At 54.9% G+C, this 20717-nt stretch overlaps 2 protein-coding genes across 6 annotated transcripts in view; one reads left to right on the top strand and one right to left on the bottom strand.

Moving 5' to 3' along the window:
- TMCO4 (transmembrane and coiled-coil domains 4) overlaps nucleotides 1–5772 on the top strand; it is a 95396-nt gene extending 89624 nt beyond the window's left edge. For all 5 annotated transcript variants that reach the window (XM_060015419.1, XM_060015421.1, XM_060015416.1 and 2 more), the window contains one exon: nucleotides 4612–5772. In XM_060015419.1, the coding sequence (XP_059871402.1) occupies nucleotides 4612–5025 (414 nt within the window). In that variant the 3' untranslated portion in view covers nucleotides 5026–5772. The remainder of the gene's footprint in view (nucleotides 1–4611) is intronic.
- Nucleotides 5773–7426: 1654 nt separating this feature from the next.
- On the bottom strand, nucleotides 7427–19086 carry HTR6 (5-hydroxytryptamine receptor 6). The gene is made up of 3 exons (XM_059994797.1): nucleotides 18373–19086; nucleotides 8556–8714; nucleotides 7427–8363 (listed from the first exon to the last, which is right to left on the bottom strand). Exons 1-3 carry the CDS (start codon nucleotides 19084–19086, stop codon nucleotides 7914–7916), a joined length of 1323 nt encoding a protein of 440 aa, XP_059850780.1. The 3' UTR covers nucleotides 7427–7913.
- Between the last annotated feature and the right edge of the window lie 1631 nt (nucleotides 19087–20717).

Here is a 20717-nt window from a genome sequence, read left to right as displayed (position 1 = left end):
GGGGTGAAGGGGAGAAGTGACTTGATGCCTCACCACTCCAGGGGTCTTCCTCTGCCACAAGAATCAAATGTGAAAAGGAATGGCTGAATGTTCCTTTCAAATGAAAATTTCCTTTAAATGCTACAAAGCCCCTGAAAGACAGTTTCTGCCCTGGGAAGCCCCTGAATGGGATACAGTGGGAAGAGCACAGCCTTTGGTGCCGGAGAGGCCTGGCTTAGAATCCAGGCTCTGCCACTGGTATACTGGCTGTGTGACCTTAGGCCAGTGACTGAACCTCTCTGTGCCTCGATTTCCTCATCCTAGAAACAAGAGATATCACCTGTCTTCCAGGGCACATGCGATATGGTTGGTGCACAGTAGGCCCTCGTTTAATGCTGGTTCCTACGTCTCCTGCCCCTGTGTCCACCTTCAGTTCTGCCTCTGGGACCACAGCTTCAGAGACTCCTCTCCCCACTCAGACTGCCTTCACGGCAGCTTCCCAGCTCCTGCCTAACAATAGCTCTTTATCGCATTAGGAGCACATCACAAAAAGCAGTGCTTTCCTCTTCTGGGTAATTAGAGGTAATTAGCATTGCCTTTGTGCTGCCCTCCTCTTTTCCTTGAAAATTCTTGCTGGAAGAGAGGTTGCTGGCAAAAGAGTCCTCGTGACTGCTGTTGCGAAGCACTGGCTGCCCTGTGCTCGGAGCAGAAACCTACAGGACCTTCTACAGGAGAATTTCCTTCTCCCTGCCGGGCTGACGTGGGCAGGGCCCTCTGAGCCTCATCCCAGCGTCAGCCACGGGACACAAACGTGGTCTGCGGCGGCTCCTGATCTCAGGACAAGCCTGAGCAGGAGTGAGCCAGGGGCAGGCCCTGTCGCAGGCAGAGGGCATCTCTGGTGAACGGAGCAGACAAAGGCCAGGCTGCCTGCCCACCTTTCAGGCTCTCCTGTGTGGGGACTGGGTTGCAGCGCATGGGGGTTTCTGCCACCCCGGGGGCCACGTCACGAGGTTTCTCCAGAGCCCAGGGTCTCTGGAGTCTTGGTGTCCCAAAAGAACGCCAGCTGGCTTCTCGAGCTTAGCACAGGGCTTGGCACACAATAGACATTCAGGAATAATAACAATAATAACAACAATAGTCAGTGTCTGCATGGTTTCCAGACCTTATGTCACTTGATCCCCGTAGCTGTCCCATGAAGTAGGGATAATAACCCCATTGTACAGGTATAGAAACTGAGGCCGCAGGAAGGGACACTGCATGTGAGTGGCAGAGCCAGATGAACTAGGGAACCTACCTCAGAGCCTGGGCTCTTAACCAGTGCATTCACACTGTCTGCATTCACGCATCTCTGTGGCTTCCAGTCAGTGACCTCCAACTCTAGGCCAATAAGCCTGTGACGTGTATTGTCTCATTGAATCCTCACAGCCAGCCCACATGGTGTATGGTGTACGTATCTTTATTAGCCCCATTTTAGAGAGGAGGAAACTGAGGCCCAAGAGGTAAAGGAACCCCAGGAGGCCTGATAGGCTTGGGAATTGTTGACCAGGCAGAGACAGGTGGCAGCAGCTTTGGTTTGGGTAAGTCAAGGTGTCTTGCAAGGCAGGAAACCAGGAGCGCTGAGGCCCATTCATCCTGTGCGGCTCTGGTTACCCTGAGCACCCACAGCGTACAGGGCTGTATGTGGGGAGTAGAGGTGAGTTAGAGGTGTTCACTTCCTCAGCCCACACGGTCTATCAGAACACAGACAGAGGCAAGCAGATGAAGACGATGGTGTGTAGTGAGTGCTGTTGCAGGGGAGCCCCAGGAAGGGTCCGTAACCAGCGTGGGAAGGTCAGGGAGGCTTCTCAGCACCAGGGACATCCAGCATATCCGGACAGGTGGCAGACTTCAGTCTAGACAGCCAGGGAGATGGTCTTGGGCTGAAATCTTTATCCGACATCAGCCGCGCCAGAATGTTCCACTGCTCAGAAGGGATTCTTTTCCCATCCACTTCACTCCCGCTCTCCCATCCCTCTGGCTACCTGTACAATTGGAACTCTGCCAGCCAGTTCTGCCTCTGGGTCTTTGCAGAATTGGCAGGTCAAGGACTAGGCTTGGCTGAGACCTGGACCAACCTGTAGCCAAGAAGGTCCAGAGCTCTGCATTCTAGGGCAGCTGCACAGTGGAATTTCCATCTGGAATCAGCTGTAGCCAGTAGCCATAAACACCTCCCTCCCTTCCTGTCCTGCCTGCCTCCACCCAGCCCGAGTACCAGCCCTTCACCAACATTAAAAAGGTATAGGGAGGTCATCCTTGTTTGTCCCTGTGGGTCTAGGTTACTGCTGGCCCGAATTCAGACGTGATGGCTGGAGCTTCAGCAGCCGTTTTGGGTTCCTGAATGGATCTGCCTAGCTCACTCCCTACCTTCTATCCCTCCTTCCAAGAAAATTAAATTAAAAGGAACTCATATTTATGGAGCACCTACTGTGTACCAGGTGCTGTGCCTTGTGGTTTGTATTATATCTTCCCACCAACCCCATGCGATGGGTATCACTAACCCTAATTGTGTAATGTCCCTATAAAAGTGTTTGGGGTCATATATGGAACAGAATAGTTCCCACAAAGTCCCAGGCCCTTGGAGCTCTCATAGCAGACATTCAAGGTATGAGGTGTCATGATCCTCATTTTACAGACAGGGAAGCTGGGTCTCAGGACGTTGTACAGACTCACCCAGTTACTAGAAAGAGACAGAGCCAAGTCTGGAACCCCCGTGTCTCTGATTCCAAACTTAGGTTCTTTCTAGCGCCATGCAGCCGCTAATGTCCACCCGCTATGGAAAGATGCTGCCCTACCTTGACCTCCACCCTGAACCCAGGGATCTGAAAAGCCTCTTCTGTGTGTATACATGTGTGTGTTTTCACTGAACACTCTTTAAAAGTGGTTGTAAAGAAAAGAACAAGAAGTAAGCAGGTTATGAGAAGATGACAAAACTGTACAGGGAATTGTCTTTTGTGTTCTTGCAAAGTCATTGGAATAACCCGGTGTGATTTGTGATTCGAATGGAAATGCAGGTGTTACCAGCCGAGCCTTTGTGTTGCTTCCTGAGCTCCCCAGCCCAAGCCTCCCCAGTGCTTTCCTGTCTCCTTTTTAGACAAAAACCTTCTTCTTCAGCCTTGAAGGACTGTTCTGTCTTGTGCTTGCCTTTGGCACTAAAGCAGGCACCCTAGGCTGGCTGGGGAGAGTGCAAGGCTCCATCTCAGGGAGGAGATTTGAGCGAAGCAGCCTCTGCTCTCAGTGTCTCAAGTGCTGTGTGTCGTTAAGCTAAACCACCACCCCTCTCTGGGTTTCTCTTTTCTCATCTGTAAAATGAAAATGATTTTTAAAGTCTTCCCCACCACACACCTGATTTTCTATGACGTGAACAGGCCTGGATTCAGACCCCAGCTCTGACACCTGGGTGACCTTGGGCAGGTCACTTTACCTCTCTGCCTCAATTTCTTCACCTCCAATTAGCAGCCAGTACCTGTCAAAGGAGTATGTTCAATAAACTCATTTCCTACAAGGTATTAAGGACCTACTGTGTGTCGACCATTGTCCGTTTTCACAGTTAGGCATCGGGCACTCCAATCACACCCCTATTTTTCAGTCGCTGATATAGGCCAACACAAAAATAGGGGAGTCTCTCTTCTCTCAAGAAGGGGGTGGGCACTTCTGAGTTCTTGACCCTTGTCTTAGTGAAGGTTCCATCCATAATAAAGGCCCAGATGAAGTGGCTTAAACACACAAGAGGTGATGCTGTCCCATAGGCAAAGGCTAGAAGAGGCAGTTCAGGGCTGGTGGCTCCATAGCTTTCAGGGGCCGAAATTCCCTGTCTTGCTATTCTGCCATCCTTAGTGAGCCAACTCATGGCTCATGGCGGCTGCCACAGCTCTGGCCATCCTGTCTGAATTCCAGCCAGCAAGAAAGAGGAAATAGGGGGGAAAGCGAAGCACTCCCCCTTTTAAAGAGAATTCCAAGGACCGCCACATAACACTGCTGCTTCATCTCATTGGCCAGAACTCATCACCGTAGTACACTTAGCAACAAGGGAGGCTGGAGAACGTACCCAGCTATAAACTGGAGTTCTTATGACTAAGGGAATGGGGGAGAGTGAATCGTAGAAAGTACCTGGCAATCTTTCTAGCCATAGTTCTATTTTAGATTTGGGGGCTTTTTCCTGGAGGAACCCTCACAACAACCCTCTGATGTAACTACTCTTACTGTCCCCATTTTACAGCTGAGGCACATGGAGGTCAGAGGCATACAGGGGCTTGTCCAAGGTCCCACAGCTGGTGATCCACAGAGCCCTTCCACTGTAGCCTAAAGCTGCAGGCAGAGAACAGGAACTTCCACTCCAACTATAACAGGAGGGTCTTTCCTGCCCCCAGAGGACCCAGATTCTGTAGAGAAGCTTCCTTCGTCTTTATTTAAGAAATTTTAGAGCAGCTTTGAACCCAGAGGCTTCCCACCCACTCTGGACTTGAGAATCATTGAGGGTTGGAGTCATGGCATTGGTGACTGGTTGGTGAAGATGCGGAGGGAGAGGCCCAGGAGCCCTGGGGAGGACTGGGGTCTGCCCACCACCCGTGGTCCTCACTCACTGTCCTCCTGCAGGTCAGCGGCCACTTGGACTACGCCAAGCAGATGGACGTCATCCTGAAGGCCGTGGGCATCCACACCAAGCCAGGCTGGGACGAGAAGGGGCTCTTGCTGGCCCCAGGCAGCCTGCCCCAAGAGGAGCCTCGCCAGGCAGCAGCGCCCTCCTCATCGGATAAGACCACCAACCAGGATGGGCAAACCCAAGGTCCCACATCCCCCTTGGGAGACACCCCCAGCGCAGCCACATCTCTTGACCCCAGCCAAGCCCAAGTGCCAGTGAGACTGGACCAGTCTGAAGGGGCCTCTCTTCCTGCTGCTGCCAGCCCTGCTGAGAGCCCCCCTGTCTGCAGCCATGGCGTGGGCCCCAACCCACTGGGCTGCCCCGACTGTACCAGCGAGACACAGGGGTCCTGCCCAGGGCTGGACTGACCCCGGAAGAGTCATTCTCCCAGATTTCTATATGCAGTGCTCTCTTACCCCACTCCACCGGGTCCCTCACATGAGCGCTGGAGATGCAGAATTTCCACCACTGTCTTTCCTAAATTGAAGACATTGGTACTGGAAGGAGGGGGATTGTAAGAAGACACCGTCGCCTCCCCAAGGAAGCAAGGCTAGAGCTCTGCAGAGTCAACCCAGCACAGTGTAGAGCCCCAGGACTAGACCAGCCGTGGGCCTCCTGTGCTGCGGGTCAGAGCTTAGGGTCTGGTTGCCCATCAGGTGGCTCAGGAGCTCTGTGGAGCCTGAGGCTCCCACCCAGCCACGCTCCCCAGCCTCACAAGCCTGGTGTCTGCCGACCCATTCGCCCACAGGCACCACTGCCACGCCTACAGAGCAGGGACAAGTGGGACAGGCAGCTTATTCTCTCTGCTCTTGGGAGATCCGATGAGGTCTGCCACATGCAGCTGTACAGGCTGTGCACCACACAACTACAGGGGCAGCATCATAAAGACGTGATGTGAAGGGCGCCCCCCAAAGTTATGCCGCGTAGTGGCCCTGGATATAACTGTTACAGAACAATTACAGAACGTGGTGAAGAAGTGTTACAGAACGTGGTGGAAAATGCTGGATCAGCAGGCAGTGTGGACAGGGCCTGTGACGAGAATGAATTAGATGGGGAAAGGATTTCCTATAGCAGAAACAGAGGTGTGATGATTCTAACAATAAATAATAACAACAGCTACCATTTATTAGGTATTTACTGTGTACAGGGTGCTTACCTGCATTGTCTCAGTTGACCCTCACAACAACCCTATGAGGTAGGTTCTATTATTATCTTCATTTTCACTTGCAGACCCAGAGAGGTTAGGTAAGCTACCCAAGATCACACAGCTGGTCAGTCTCAAGCTCCAGTCAGTCGGCCTCTAGAGCCCAAGCTCTTAGCCACTGGATCTGCATCCCTGGAACCATCCCCTTTGGTCCTCCCACTGTCTCTGAATGAGCGGGCCAGAGATAATCCCCCCCCCACATCGTGCAGATGGGGAAACCAAGGCCCCGGCAGAGAAAATATTGACAAGCTCAGGGGAGGCAGCGAGGAGTGGGGAGAGGCAGGGGAATTAGAGTGTTGGAGCCAAACTGGTCCTCAGGGGTACGTGTATTTGTTTCAAAAACTATTTACAGAACTCCTACTGCTGTTAATCCAAACAGCTCATGTCACCCACGGAAAACTGAGGCCCCGAGAGAGGAAATGACGTTGCTGAGGTCCCAAAGCAAACTCAGGGCAGAGTCCGGACCAGAACCCAGGACACCTGCACCCAGAGTCTCTTCCCACGTCACCAGCTGCTTCTACAGCCTGAATTCAGTTCACACCACGGTCACCGCCTCAGCTAGTGTTTATTGGGAGTCCACTGGGGCAGGCCTGGGGGTAGAGGGGGAGCCCCAGTAGCACCAGGGCCCCTCTACAGCCAGCGGCATGGCCAGAATTGAGTCTACTCAGCACCAAGGAGAGCTCCAGGCCGCCGGTGGAGGCCCCTGGGAGTTTGGGTGGATGGAACTTGGAGGTGGGAAGCAGAGTAAGAAAAACCTCTGACTAAAAAGAAACCTAAAGTAGGTAAGCTTTGGGAACCAAGAGTTCCCCCGTCAGAACAAAGCAGGCCCCGTGCCAGGGTCCACCTGCCTGCCCGAGGGCACCAGCCCATGCCAGGGACAGCTCTACAACTCTGCTGACCCGATGGCCACCACTCCCACTGAGCCCTGGGAAGGCCAGAAGGAGGTGGGCGAGGGCTGGTTCTGTCCCCACCAGCTGGTTCCCTTCTAGGCCCAAGGAAGTCCAGGCTAGAGGAACACCATTCCTGGTGCTGAGCAGAAGCCACCAGCTCTCCCTTCGGCTCCAGGAGACGCAGTGCAGCCGCCTGGGAGCTGGGGTGGGGGCCCTACCCAGCTTCCAGAGCGAGCCAGGCTGTGGGACCCGGGCCGGGGCTGAAGACGAGGAGGAAGGTGGAAGAACAGTGGGAACAAAGAGCCCTTCCTGGCCCTCAGCCAGAGGCCAGGGGGCTGGATGGCCAGGAGCTGTAACAGCAGGGACCACCAGCCGACCACCTGCTGAGTGCCGGGCATTCTGTGTTCAGTATCCTAACGCTCAAGACACCCTATGAAGCAGGCATCGTTACTCCCATTTTGCACGTGGAGTAATAGGCTCAGAGGGGTTAAGTAACTTGTACGAGGACTGGTAGGTGGTGAAGCAGAGGTTCACATGTAGCCTGCCTGACTCCCAGGCTCAGATGTTTTGTGTGTGGGCAGGTGTATCCTGAGAACCTGACTGGTCCAAAAACGGTCTAGCAAACCATCCTCGGGGTTAAAGATCACCTGAACCAGCACGTCTCAAACCATAACGTGCGCAGGACCCACCCGCTGAACACCAGGTCGGGGGGCAGAGGTGTGCGTTTCTAACAGGCTCCCGGGAGCTGATGCGGCGGCCCACGGACCACACTTGGAGGACCGAGGAATTTGGCCCAGCGCCAAGCTGCCTCTGCAGACACAGGTGTCCCTCCCACGCAGTCTGACAGAAATGTGCAAAGGAGACGGTTGTCTTCATCCTAATCTGGGCCGAGAGGTCCTTACCCCACTCCCTGGAGTCCCCCAGCCTTGCTCTACACACAGCCACAAGCTACACTCAATAGTGGGGCATCCTGGAGAAAACTGTAGAGCCAGCAACTAGCCCTCCAGGTGGGAGGCCTGGAGTGGGCACGGGGAGCTGGCTCCGTGCAGCGCCCTGGAGCTCAGCGGGCTCCCGGGAGACCTGTAGCATCCTGGTTTTAGCCAAGAGCTGGTCCAGGGCCTCAGGGACTTGGTCCCATCCGGTCCAGCTCTCCAAGCCTGTGTCAGTTCCTCGGGGTACCAAGCGGAGGCAGCTGCAGCTCGGGCTCCGCAGGATCACCGTTGAAGAAGCTGACTGCGGTAGTGGTCCCGGCAGGTGGCGGGGGGTCCCGGGTGGCCTCTCCAGGCAGCAGCAGCTGGGCCGTGAGTTGCAGGCCTGAGGAGCCCCCCGAGCCCGGGTCCGAGTCCGAGTCCGAGTCCGGCAGCAGGGGCAGCGGCAGCACGTGCTGCAGGCTCAGGCCCGGCCGTGGGCCGCTGTGAGAGGTACGCACGGAGGGCGAGGCAAGACTGGGCTGGCGCTCCCGGGGGCAGTGGGGACACGGCAGGAACCTGCCCAGGGCCCGCTTGAAGTCCCGCATGAAGAGCGGGTAGATGATGGGGTTCATGGTACTGTTGCAGTAACCCAGCCATGTAAGGACATCAAAGAGCCCCGGGGAGATGCAGTCGCACACGGCCTGGAGGGATGGGGCACGTCATGCCTGGTCCTGGAGGAGGGACGCAGGCCACCCCACCCAGCACGGATGGGACAGACACATAAACACATGGAGGGGCAGCCCGCCCTCCTCCCTCCCCGGGTCTGGGCAGGGGTGGGGCTCAGGGCCTCCCCAACCGGGCGTGGACTCACCTGCCCCTTGTGGTAGCATTACCTGGGCTATGTTGACCACAAAGAAGGGCAGCCAGGTCACAAAGAACATGCCCAGCAGGATGCCCAGTGTCAGGCTGGCCTTCAAGGCCTTCCTGCTGTGCTTGGTGGCTAGACGCCCGCTGTCAGCCGACTCCACCCCGGGGCACGGGGTCCTGGGCACCTGAGGAAAGGAAAGCCACGTGATTTAGTGAAGAATGCGCCCCAGTCTGACCCTATTCCCAGCCACAGACTGAGCCTTCCTCCTAATTCTAGACTGAGCCCTAGTACCAGTATTAAACTGAGCCCTGACCCTTGAATGAGCTCCAATTGCAGTCCTAGACTGAGGCCTGACCCTGACTCCCGACTGAACCTTGATCTTGGCTTCAGACCGAGCCCTGACATCAGCAATAAGCTAAACCCTACTCATGGCCCTGAACCCCTGATGCCCACCGTAGGTGGAGCCCTACATAAACAACATCTCAAACTGAGCCTCAACCCCGGACCAGACTGAGCCCAATTTTAGCACCAGACTGAGCCCTGATTCCAGAAATAGACGGAGCCTTGGTCCTGGTCCTGCCCCGAGCTATGACCCTGACCCAGCGCTTCACGAGGAGCTCTAGAGAGTACAGTGAGATTTCCTAGGTGCCGGGGCTCATGGTCATGTGTGTTGGCCAGTGTCAAATGTTGTCCTTTGCAAGGCGTGTGGGTCTTCTGAACTGTTGGATTTGTGTTTGGGGCCGTGTTGTCCTGCACTGCACTTTGGCACTACACGAATTAGCTGCAATTGAACAGTACTTGACAGAAGAGGACCGCTGCTGTCCAGGGCTCGGCGATCTCTTTGCCTACGGATTCTCTTCATATGTCGGAGTGATGGTTTTGTCTGCACCACTACTCTCAGACTCCACAAAATAAAGTGCATGTTTGAAAATATGTGCCCAAAACAAACGTGCACAATTAAATCTGTATAAATTACTAGGGATGCAAGCAACCTTGGCATTTTACACACAGATTTCACTGTGGAGTGACAGACATCTCCATTCGCACACGTGGACTCCGTGAGCGGGAACCAGGGGAGAGGAGGAGGAAAAAGCTAGGAGCCGCTCCACGGGGAACACGGCACGAGGGGTTAGAATGTGACTTTACAAATGGGAGCGCAGGCGTCCCAAAACGTTCAAAAGGCTCACTGATCCCAGATGACCCATTAGCCCAGAGGTTCTCTTAATTTTTTCAACTTTGTGAGTCCATTGAGACGCTAATGAAATCTACGAAACCACTCCTCAGAAAACAAAAGGTTTATAAAATTTTATAAATACACACACACACAGAGAAGAAAGTTCCCTCATGTCCAGAGGGTTCAGAGACCACTGTGAAGTCCATCCATGAAACCCCTAGGGGTCCATGAAAGCTGGAATGTGAAGCCCTCCTCTGAACCATGTATTGTAATCAATTTGGATTTTCCTATATCAGCTTTCCACAAGGCAAGAGCCACCTATATTGACAATTTTTAAGTAAATACTGGTATGCAGAGGTGCGCACAATTTATTGAATTGTGAAGGGGCATGTGGGCTGCCTGGGAATATACCTGGGCTTTGAAAGCCAGGGGCTTCCCCCCAACATTTCCTAAACTGCATGAGAGCCCAGCTTAGCTCTTGAGGCAACCAAGGATAGTTTGGGTATGGGAAGATGAAAGAGAAGGAGGCAGGAAGGGAACCAGATTCCCAGGCAACCTTCACAGATGAAAATGGGGCGGAGGAGGCAAAGGCAAGTTGTGTCAGCCCTTCGAGCACCAAAGCCGAACCCCCTACCCCATCCCCCTCCCAGCCCTTTTTCTCTCCCCGCCTCCTCAGGGTAGCCAGGCTTGGTTACTGTCCATGGTGCTGAAACCCCAGCTGCATCCCTACAATATCTTTCTATAGGGTCTGGAATGGCAGTGGCAGGAGAGGGGAGACAGGCACACTGCAACTCCCACCCTTCGATGTGTTTCTCCAAGTGAAATCTGGTTAGACAAATATCAAAGACACCCAGAGCAGCCTAACAGAGGCCCTTGACTTCTCCCCTCTGTCTTGGTGGGGCAACATTATGCAGAGGCAAGAGCTTGTTTTAAGACAAGTGATCTGGCTTCAAATCGTGCCTCTACCACTTACTCGCCCTGTGATCTTGACAGTCTCTGTTTCCACATGTGTAAAATGGGAGAAAATACTCACCTTACGGAGTTGCTTTGAACCTGTGGATACACGTGCATGCACAGTGCCTGACACAGAGTGAGTGTAGATACACAGCAGCCCCGATGTCGAGTCAGCAGCATGAGTATGAGGCTGGGGGAGTTTTTAGCACCTTCGGGAGCCCTGTTTTTCTGCCAGCAGCTTGAGCTTTCCAAAGCAGCACAGATGCCGGGACAAATGCTCTGAGCCACTATGCTACAGCAAGGAAGAGAAAGAGGATCTGCTTTTCTCTCTCCTTCTCATTTTCTCTTCTCCAGAGTGAACTCTATATGGCTCCCGTGGGCCAACCTGTTCAACCTGGAGGGAGAGGCTCCTGCTTCCCCATAAGAATCTCCTAGGATCTGCCGTGACTTTGAATTGCTGCCACCAGTGGGGACAGACATATGGGGAAGAGGGAGACGCCGTCTCCAGAAAGCCCTAGCTACACGGGTAGCCCCTGGCCCCTGGAGACCTGGGGAGGGGGCAAAAGACAGCTGTGATCTTGCTAGAGCTCTAGGGCACTAGGGTAGCAAGGTACTCAGGGAGACATTTGGGGGGCAGCCATCAGGGGAGGATGATCCAGAAGGACTAAGAGAGTCCTTCTCTAGTCTTCCTAGGAACAAACCTGTACTTCTCTTTCTCCTCTTCTCCCCAAAAAGTTGACCCAAGCACACAAGCAAGAGGGAAGAGAGAAGGAATTGAGGCTCAGAGATGGTGGGGGAACCTTCCCAAGGTCACATCACGCCAGTACAAAGCCTCAAATAAAAGTACCAGTGACCCCAAATGATCATCTCCACTTACTGAGCACTTACTATGCATCAGCAGGCGATGTTCATTCTGCCACTGAGTCTTTATGGGAGGAAGGTATTATAATCTCCATCTTGCAGATGAGGTTCAGAGAGGCAAAATAACTTCCCAGGAGTCACACAGCAGACAAGTGCTGAGTTAGGAATCAAAGTCATCTCTGGCTCCAGAAACTGCACTTCACCAGGCCGTTTCCGTTTTGGAGGATGGCATCCCCAAGTAAAACCCCACCACTGTCACTGAGAGTCCCTCATGGAGCAGAAGCCAGTGGCAACCGCCAGGCCACACCCTGGGTTCTAGCTGATGCCAGCCTCACCCTTCCCACTTCTCTCTGCCCCGTAGCCACCTCATGGCCCCGTGGCACGTTCTGTTGTTTGCATGTCCCTTATACATGTCTGTGGCATTTGTCACTGTCAGAGGGCAGCTACTGGAGGACAATTTGGCAGCGCCCTTCCAGGAGGCAAGTCCGCTTACAGATCCTTATGTCCATAAAAACCCGTACCTCTGTCTCTACACTTGGCTTGGACAAGAGTGTGTACCACAGCACCCTTCGTGATAGGAAAAAAATTGGAAACAGCCCAAAAGTCCATCAAAAGGAGAGTGGTTAAATAAACCCCGGTACGTTACCACTATAGAATGCAACACAGATGTTTAAAAGAATGAATTGATCAAATGGAAGGATCTCCACGACGCAGTATCAAGTGATAACGGCAAGTTGTACAAACAAGAGATACAGCATGATTCCCTCTGTTCAAAAAAATACACAAAGCAAAGCACTAAGTTTCTTTAGGTACATAAACAAATATGGAAACACACAGAAAAAGAACCGGAAAGACATTGAGAGACGTAGGAGTGGGAGGTGATTGGATGAGGTCAGAGAGGTCTTTTATTTTATCGTTATGGATGAATTTTCATTTTAAAGTGTACTTATGTATTCCCTCGTGTAATTTCAAATTTGTACGATCAACTAATCATAGTGTGAGGGTAATAGGATAGACCCTGGAGCCAGACTGCCTGGTTTAAACCATGGCTCTGTTACTCACTAGCTGAGTGAACTTAAGCAAGGTACTTTACCTCTCTATGCCTCAGCTTTCTCATCTGTAAAATGGCAATTACAATGGCATCTACCTCGTAGGGTTGTAGTAAGGGTTAAATAAGATAATAGAAAGTTACTTGAACGTGTGATTGTTACCTTGTTGTTTATCGTTATTTGTGTTCACCTCGGCTCCTTCATAATGGTGATGAGGCTGCTGATGGCAGCGAGGGTGATTTTTCCCCCTAGAAAATCTCAAAGGGGTGAGCTCCCCAGAACCGTGCATTTTTACCATCAAGAGGAAAGGATAGGAATTAACATTTGTCAAGCACCTACTGTGCGCCAGGTTTATATATATCATCTCATTGATTCTTCAAACAGCCTCACATGATAAATAGCATTACCCCTGAGATAGACGGAGGTGAGTGACTCATCCAAAGTCATCCAGCTGCGACGGGAAAGAGGCAGGATTTGAACCCGTGCTCAGCCAGACACACAAGCTCCTGTGCCCTGCCCCAGCTGCACCAGGCAACCTCGTTCTGAGCAGCAGCAAAGGCTGTCATGCTCGGCTCTGCTCCTCTGCTCCTCTGCCTCCCACTCAGCCCCCTCCTCCCCCTCCAAGATATTTCTGTGATCACAGCCTCCTCTGAGGAGGAAGCAGAGATGGGAGGGAAGATGGATCACTAGGACAGAATGATGCACAGCTGGGGGATGGAGCGTGAAAAAGCTGGGGGAGGAGGAAAAGGAGGAGAAATTGAGGGAGAGAGGAAGATATGGGGTGCAGAAGGAAAAGAGGGGTGAGCTAGAATGGAAGGAGGGGGGATAGAGAAGGGGAAAAGATGCAGTGCAGAGGAAGAGGATAGGGAAAGGGGTTTGACCACAGAGACACAGGAATTCTGGCAGAGAGAGAAAGAGACTAAGAACGCAGGAACTCCCAGCTCAGCCTCCCACCGCTGCTCCCCAGCAGGCTGAGCGCCCACACTGGTCCCTCTGGAATCCCCCAAGGATGCGTCCCATCCCCACATGGGCACCCACCTTTCACACACACACACACACACTCCTGCCCTGGCGGCATCTCACTCTGGCACCACCACCGCCTCTCACACCCTTCTCTCCAACCCCAGCCCATATGCCCCGCCTGGCCTCTAAGCAGAACTCTTTCTTACAGCCCCCGGGGCTGGGAAGCCCTGACTGAAACCGCTGAGCCAACCAGTGGCTTTTTAAAAGGCCATTCACATCAATAGGCAGATGTGGTGGACAGAGGCATAGAAAGATGGTCCAGCCAGCTCAGCTCCCTTGTCCGAAACCCCTGAAGAGCCAGGACTCCAGGGACTGGTGCCCAGCCCCCTTCCCTCTGTGGGGAAGCTAGAGGCTGGATCGGAGAAGGAGCTAAGGGTTCAGTGGGGCTGGAAAGAAGAGGAAAGGGGCCTAACACACCCCCAAGTTCTGTTCATTCTCATCAGTTCCTTTAGGTCCAGGCACTGAGAACGCCTCTGTCCCCAGGCTGGATGCTGCTGGACTCTGGGGCAGGCCAGCTTGGGTGGGGTAAGTGGGTCACAATCCAGGAGGCCAGAGCAGAGGCAGCATCCCAGAAGCAAATTCCCCAAACGCAGGCAATTCTCCAGGCAATGAGGAAACTTGCCCTGCAGGAGGCTCGCTTAGGATCTGAGTGGGTTTGGAAGCAAGGGCAATGGTAGAGTCTGACACTGTCTCATTCAAATAAAGAGAAAAGGCTTTCCAGAAAGTAGGAAGAATTTGCACAAACACATTTCTGGCTTGAGATACTGCGGGTCATTCTGCCACAGCTAAATGACCCGTGAAGACTCCTCCCAGCCTTTGGTTTCGTGACTTCCTTGCTCTAGTTTGCAAACGTATGCACAGGGAGTAATAGACCCTGAATGTTTACTGGCGGAGGCACCCTTCTTCTAAGCTCCAGAGCCCTCCTCATGATAGGGTTTCGTGATCAGTGTCTCTCTCTCCAGCTAGAAAGTAGATTCCAGCAGGGCAGGATCTTCTCAGACCCACTCATCCCTGCAACCACAGCACAAGGGAGGTACTCAACACAGTACCAAGGAAGTGAATCAATGTACTAAAAAGTGCAGGATTCATCAGCTACAAGAACTGCTTCTAAAAGTGGGAGAAAAGGAAGAGATGTGAGTTGGGATTGAATCCCTGGCTCTGTGAAGCACTGTTGTTCATTTCATTTCTCTCATCACCGTGCACTGACCACTCATGACACGCCAGGCACTGTTCTAAGTTCTGGGAATATAGCAACCAAGACAAGTCCTCACCCTCATAGAACTTACATTCTAGTAGGAGGAAATAAACAGTCAAACAGTAAATGGGAAAGTATATAATATGTCAGGCGGTGGTATTTGTTGCTGAGAATAACTTAGGAAATTAGGACTGGATGGGATCTGGACAAGTATGGCCGTTACTACTCTTGACGAAGTGATTAGGGAAGACAGCCAAGCAGAGGCCAGAAGAAAGTGATGGAAGTTAGGGGAAGAACCGTGCGGAGATGTGAGGAAACGGCACTTCAGGCAGGGGGAGCAGCAAGTGCAAAGGTCCTGAGGCAGAAGTGTGCTTGGTATGCTCAAGGAATAACAAGGGGGCCAGGGGAACTGAAATAGAAGGAGTGTGGAGGGTGGTGGAAGGAAAGGAGGCCAGAGAAGGAGCAGAGGAATGACATAACAGGTACTGCATTTTTTTTTTTTTTTTTTTTTTGGCCATGCCTCACAGCTTGCAGTGAAAGTGACAAGTCCTAACCACTGGACCGCCAGGGAATTCCCAGGACCTGCATTTTAAAGGGATCTCTGTGGCTGCTGTGTAAGATCAGAAGGGAGCAAGGATGGGCTTAGGAAGCCAGTGGGTGATCACTGCAATAACCCAGGCATCAGAAGCCCAGGGGACCAAGGGAGGCAACCGAGACATGAGAAGTGTCTTGAAAGCAGAAAGCATGCTGGGTGTGCAGTGTGAGAAAAAGAGAGGCATCCAGGCTGCCTCCAAGGTTCCTGGCCTGAGCAACTCATATCAGTTAGTCGACATGAGGAAGACAAGGGAGGAACGATGTCTGGAGCCTGGAAAATCCGGAGTTCTGTTGCGGGCGGTGGTAAGTAAGTGGCCCAGGCTGGAAGTCATCAGTGTGTAGGTGGTACTTCTGGTCATGGCACGAGACCAGCTCACTGAGTGAATGTGGGAAAAGAGCAAGGAGGTCAGAGGACTGAGGCCGGGGGATGCCTCGGTTGGTGGAGGAGCAGGAGGACCCAGTAGAGGAGACTGAGAAGGCACAGTCGGTGGCGTGGAGGGTCTCACACCGGGTGGCGCCCCTGAGGTCAATGTTTTAAGAGCGTGTCACTGTCCAGAGGCAGCACGACGCTCAGATCCAGGCATTGGCATCAGCCAGACCTGAGCTGGAACCTCACTAACCAGCTGTGCAACCCTGGGCGTCACCTGCCCTCGGTTTCCCCAGATGTCAAACAGGGATGATGATTACTTGTCCCGTTGGGTGTTCGGGGGGTTCACTCAGCTCAGTACCCGGCAGGTAGAGAGCGCTCAAGGGCTGTGGAGCTGCAGCTGTTAGCATTCGGGGGACACCTGCCCAGGTGCTGAGGCCACAGTCTCAGGTACAATCCTGGCCAGTTAGCTTCATGGAAAGAAAACCTATGCATCACAGACACTGCTGGAACCGAGAATCCAGACCGAGGCCGGCCAACTTCTCACCTCCTTAGTCACTGGGGCAGAGCTCCCCAGAGTGTGAGAATTGGAGATACCCTTGGGTGGTAAGTGGACACCCTATAAAATAACTGAGTCACAGAGTAGGAACACAGGCCTTTACAATTCCCTCCCAGCTCTTCTGGTTATGCCAAGAGAAAGTCTCGTGTCAATGGTACTGTGTCTTTAACATCCCTCCAACGTCTAACAGAGAGAAAGCCGGCCTCAGGCTCAGCATCTCCAGCCACATCCAAGCTGGGCTTTAGTAACGCTGCTGGTGCTTCTGCAACCTCAGTGAGGTTGTGTTCGTGATCACCTTCTATTTATGGCCAGGATGCTGACTGTCCATTTCCGGAAGAGAAAAGGAGTTTTCTTTCTAAATAAGTTCATGGAAGTAAAAAGATAAATGAGACGTCTCCAAGGAAATGCTAAGGACATACGGATGAAGAGGCTTGAGGCTTGTGCGAGGGTGGGTGGAGGGGTAGCAAGGCAGATACCACAAGGCAGTTCTCAAACGCCTGACGTCTGGGAAACGCTCCTTTACAAGAACCCAGGGAGAGAGGACGGATGGCCCAGGGCAGCTGCCCTACAGCTGCAGAACCGAGTCAGGGTCACAACCACCTGCTGAGACTCAAGAACGTTCTCCAGTGAGTACAGATGGGGGAGAGAGCAGGGCCGCAGCCAGGACCTCCTGTCCACCCAAGACCCTGTCCTCCTACTTGATGGGCGTCACTGCTGGGATGACACGGGTAAGCCGCTCTGGGGGGGCTGCCGACCAGGGTGATAGCCTCTGAGCCCCCATCTATCCAGTGACCCCCCCCACCCCAGGTACCTCCCATCCTGCAGGCACCTCCTCCACCTGAGGCTACACCAAGATGACACTGGAGAGCCCATCTGGGATCTTCTTGGGGGCCTGTGACCTAATTCTCTAGGGCTCAGGCCTGGTCAGTCTAAAGTCCCATCCCTTGGCGTGAACAATAGGACTCGGGTACCGTGTGACCCACTCCACTCTAGGCACTGCAGACCTTGAGCAAAGAGCGCCGACCCCATTCACAGGTAACCAGTGAACACCTACTATGCACAGTGGAGATCAAAACTCACTCAGATACACCCAGCCCTCGTGGGAGCTTACACTCCAGTGGGGGAGACAGACAAGGAACAGATCAACAAATAAACTGGGTATCGGGATCAAGAATAAAAGGGTGGGGGAGGGCAGGGAGGTCTGCAGACAGTGTGGTCAGGGAGGGCCTCTGGGAAGGGGTGACCTGTGAGCTGAAGAAGAGTCTCAGTCAGGCAAGGGTGGCTCCAGGGGAAGAACATTCCAGGCAGAGGGCACAGCCAGTGCAAAGACCTGGGCACAGAGTCAGTCTGGTGCCTACTAGGAGTGTCAGAAGGGCCACAGGACTGCTGCAGAGAAAGGGGCGGGGAGGGGAAGAGGTGCAGCTGGAGAGGTGGTCAGGACCGGATCCCGAGGCCAGATCCTGACACAGGTCTCCCCTTTTATCTTGAGAGCAATGGGGAGCCACTGAAGGGTCTGTAGCAAGGGAGTGAGGTGATCACGCTTCTGCTTTTGTTTGTGCAGAAAATGGATAGGAGGGGGTCTGGCGTGGAGGCAGGAGGAGCCAGCAGGAGACTATGAAAGGCTCCCGGGTAAGAAGCAATGGTGGCTTGGATCAGGAAAGTGGCATTGGAGGTGACACATGTTTACAGGCAGCACCAACAGGCCTTGCAGATGAATCCCATGAGCATGAGGGAGAGAAATTGTTCCTAAGTTTCTGGCGTGCGATGCCATGATGGTGCCATTTGCCACGATGGGGAAGACGGGGGGACAAGCAGGTGGGGAGAGGTGGGACCCCCTGAATTCCCTGTTGCACATGTTACCTTCGAGAAGACTGCCCCACATCCTGGAGCGTCCTGTGGACAGCTGGACATTGAGTCTGGAGTTCAGAAGAAAGGTGGGAACTGGGAATGACCAATCGGAGGTCGTCAGCAATTGTATATTACATGGCGGATGCCTAGTGGGCACCCAATGGCTGCTCATTCTTCTCCATCCCACAAGCCCGGGTCTCCCTGCGCGCCCCGGGTACCTGCAGCGTCTCCAAGGCCTGGACGGCCATGCCGGTGGTGAGGGAGGCCACCTGCACGGCCTGCTTGCGGGCGGCCAGCAGGATCCTGCAGTAGGTGAAGCAGATGGCGCCCGAGGGCAGGAAGAAGGTGAGGCCCGACGCCACCAGGACGAAGGGCAGGCTGGCCAGCAGGCGGCACTGGCCCGGGGCGGGCGCCCGCGCGCGGCCCAACTCGTGCCATCCCAGCAGCAGGGGCAGGAAGGAGGCGAGCGCGGCCAGGCCCCAGGCGCTCAGGACCAGCGCCAGAGCGCGCGGGGGCGTCATGCGCAGCTTGTAGCGCAGCGGCGAGAGGATGAGCAGGTAGCGGTCCAGGCTGATCAGGCAGAGGTTGAGGATGGAGGCGCTGCAGCACATCACGTCGAAGGCGGCCCAGAGCAGGCAGAGGCCCCGCGCCAGCACCCAGCGCCCGTACAACGCATTCAGCATGGCCGGCGGCATCACCACCAGCCCCACCAACAGGTCCGACGTGAAGAGCGACACCAGGAAGAAGTTGGACGTGTTGCGCAGCGTGGGCTGCGTGCAGATAAGCGCGATGAGCAGCGAGTTGGCCGCCGCCGTCAGCGTGATGACCACACACAGCGCGGCCGCCACCCAGCCGCTGCCCCCCGGCTCCGATGGCGGCCCCGACTCCCAGTCCAGGGTGCTGTTGTTGGCGGGGCCCTGCTCTGGGACCATGAGGGCGGAGGGCGAGGACGTGAGGCCCGAAAGGGGTCCGGAGGACGAGGTAGGGTGGGCGGGAAGACGGAGAGAGGGACCTGCAGGTGCAGAGGCTGGATGGGCGTAGTCGGTGAGAACAGACCACCCCCCGGGGCCGCAGATGGGAAGGTATGAATGGGGCTCTGGGTCAAGGGGCAGCAACCCGAGGAGGATGGAGAGGGGGCCTTTGGGCTCCCTCGGGTGTGATGTAGGGACACCTGGAGCAAACCGGTAAGAAGTCTGGGAGGAGGCACCTGATGAGCTGAGCCCTCCAGAAGGAGCGGGCCGAAAGTCAGGAGGACCGGGACGCTGACTCTGGGAGCGTTTGGCCGGGTGGGAGCAGAGCCCCTAGAGGGGACGGGCGGTAAGATGGGTCGAGGGCAGGGACCCAGGGAGGTGGGAACCCAGGGCGAGTGGGCGCTATCCAGGCCGCCCCGCGGCAGGTGGGCGTAGTGGGGGTGCGCCAGGTGGGGAGCCGTGGTGCTGGGCGTCGCAGGGTGGGGGGGTCCACGGGCCAGAGCAAAGCCCCCGGCGGGGAAGGCAGGTCTCAGAGCCAGCGCAGAGGCACCCCGGGCTCGGGCGGACACGGTCCCCGCGGCGAGAGGGAGGATGCCGGGTCGGCCCGCAGGGAGAGAGAAGGAGCCGCGGACGCGCCTCCGCCCCTTCTCCGCCCGGCCGCGGGTCGCCGGCCCCGCTCCCTCCCGCGCTCGGTACCTGGGGCGCTGAGCGCTGCTCCGCCGCCGGCGACTGCGGCAGGAGCCGCGGGGCCAGGAGAGGAAAAAGCGGCCGCGGGCCGGGCAGGCGCCCAGGGACTGGGAGACTCCGCGAGGGGCCGGCGCACACGGAAGAGCGGTGGCTGCTTCCAGGAGCGCGCGGTCCCCGCGCCGCGGAGCCTGCGCCCAGCCCCGCGGTGGGCGGGGAGAGCCGAGCCCAGGACTCGCAGACGGGCGGGGTTCCTGGTACCCCCAGGTCTGCAGAGGGATGACCCGAGCACTCCGGCTGCGCCAGGTCGCCTCCCAGCTCTAGCAGCCTCCACCCCCCGCATGCCCCTCCCCACCCACACGGGGCACAGGAGGATCTCGGAGGAGGAGGCTGTGGCCCGCCTTCACCCAGGGCTGCTCCCCATTGTGGGGCTGCCTACCCACTACCAGGGGGAGCCCGCTGGGAGGTATTGGGCAGATCGCTTGACATATATGTACACATATATAATACTACACACACGTACATATATCTATTGTATATAATATGCCATAGCCTATATAATACTTCCTTCAAACCTTTAAACAGATGGCTACCTCCCCCTCACAATCCTTCCGAGCAGAAACCATCCTGCCCCCTGACAGCTCCAGGCGCTAAGGATGAAGACCCCGAGGTGTTGGCACTCCCAGTCTACCCAAGAGTGGGAACAGATTGGGGAATCCCCTGGCCAGGTGGGGTGGAGTCACTGCAGGTAGAGGGGTGGGGCGGGGCACGCCCTGTGCAACGCTGCTGTGTATTCCACCCACCCCCAACCAGAACTAAGAAGGGTCTCTACCTGACATGTCACAGTTTGATATCGTGGATTCAACAAACATTTATACTGAGCACCTACGAGGTGTCAGGCACTGTTT

This window comes from Delphinus delphis, chromosome 1, assembly GCF_949987515.2.
Source record: "Delphinus delphis chromosome 1, mDelDel1.2, whole genome shotgun sequence".
In the NCBI taxonomy this organism is placed as follows: domain Eukaryota; kingdom Metazoa; phylum Chordata; class Mammalia; order Artiodactyla; family Delphinidae; genus Delphinus; species Delphinus delphis.
The sequence above is the reverse complement of the archived record's forward strand: the minus strand, read 5'-3'. Positions and strand labels throughout refer to the sequence as shown.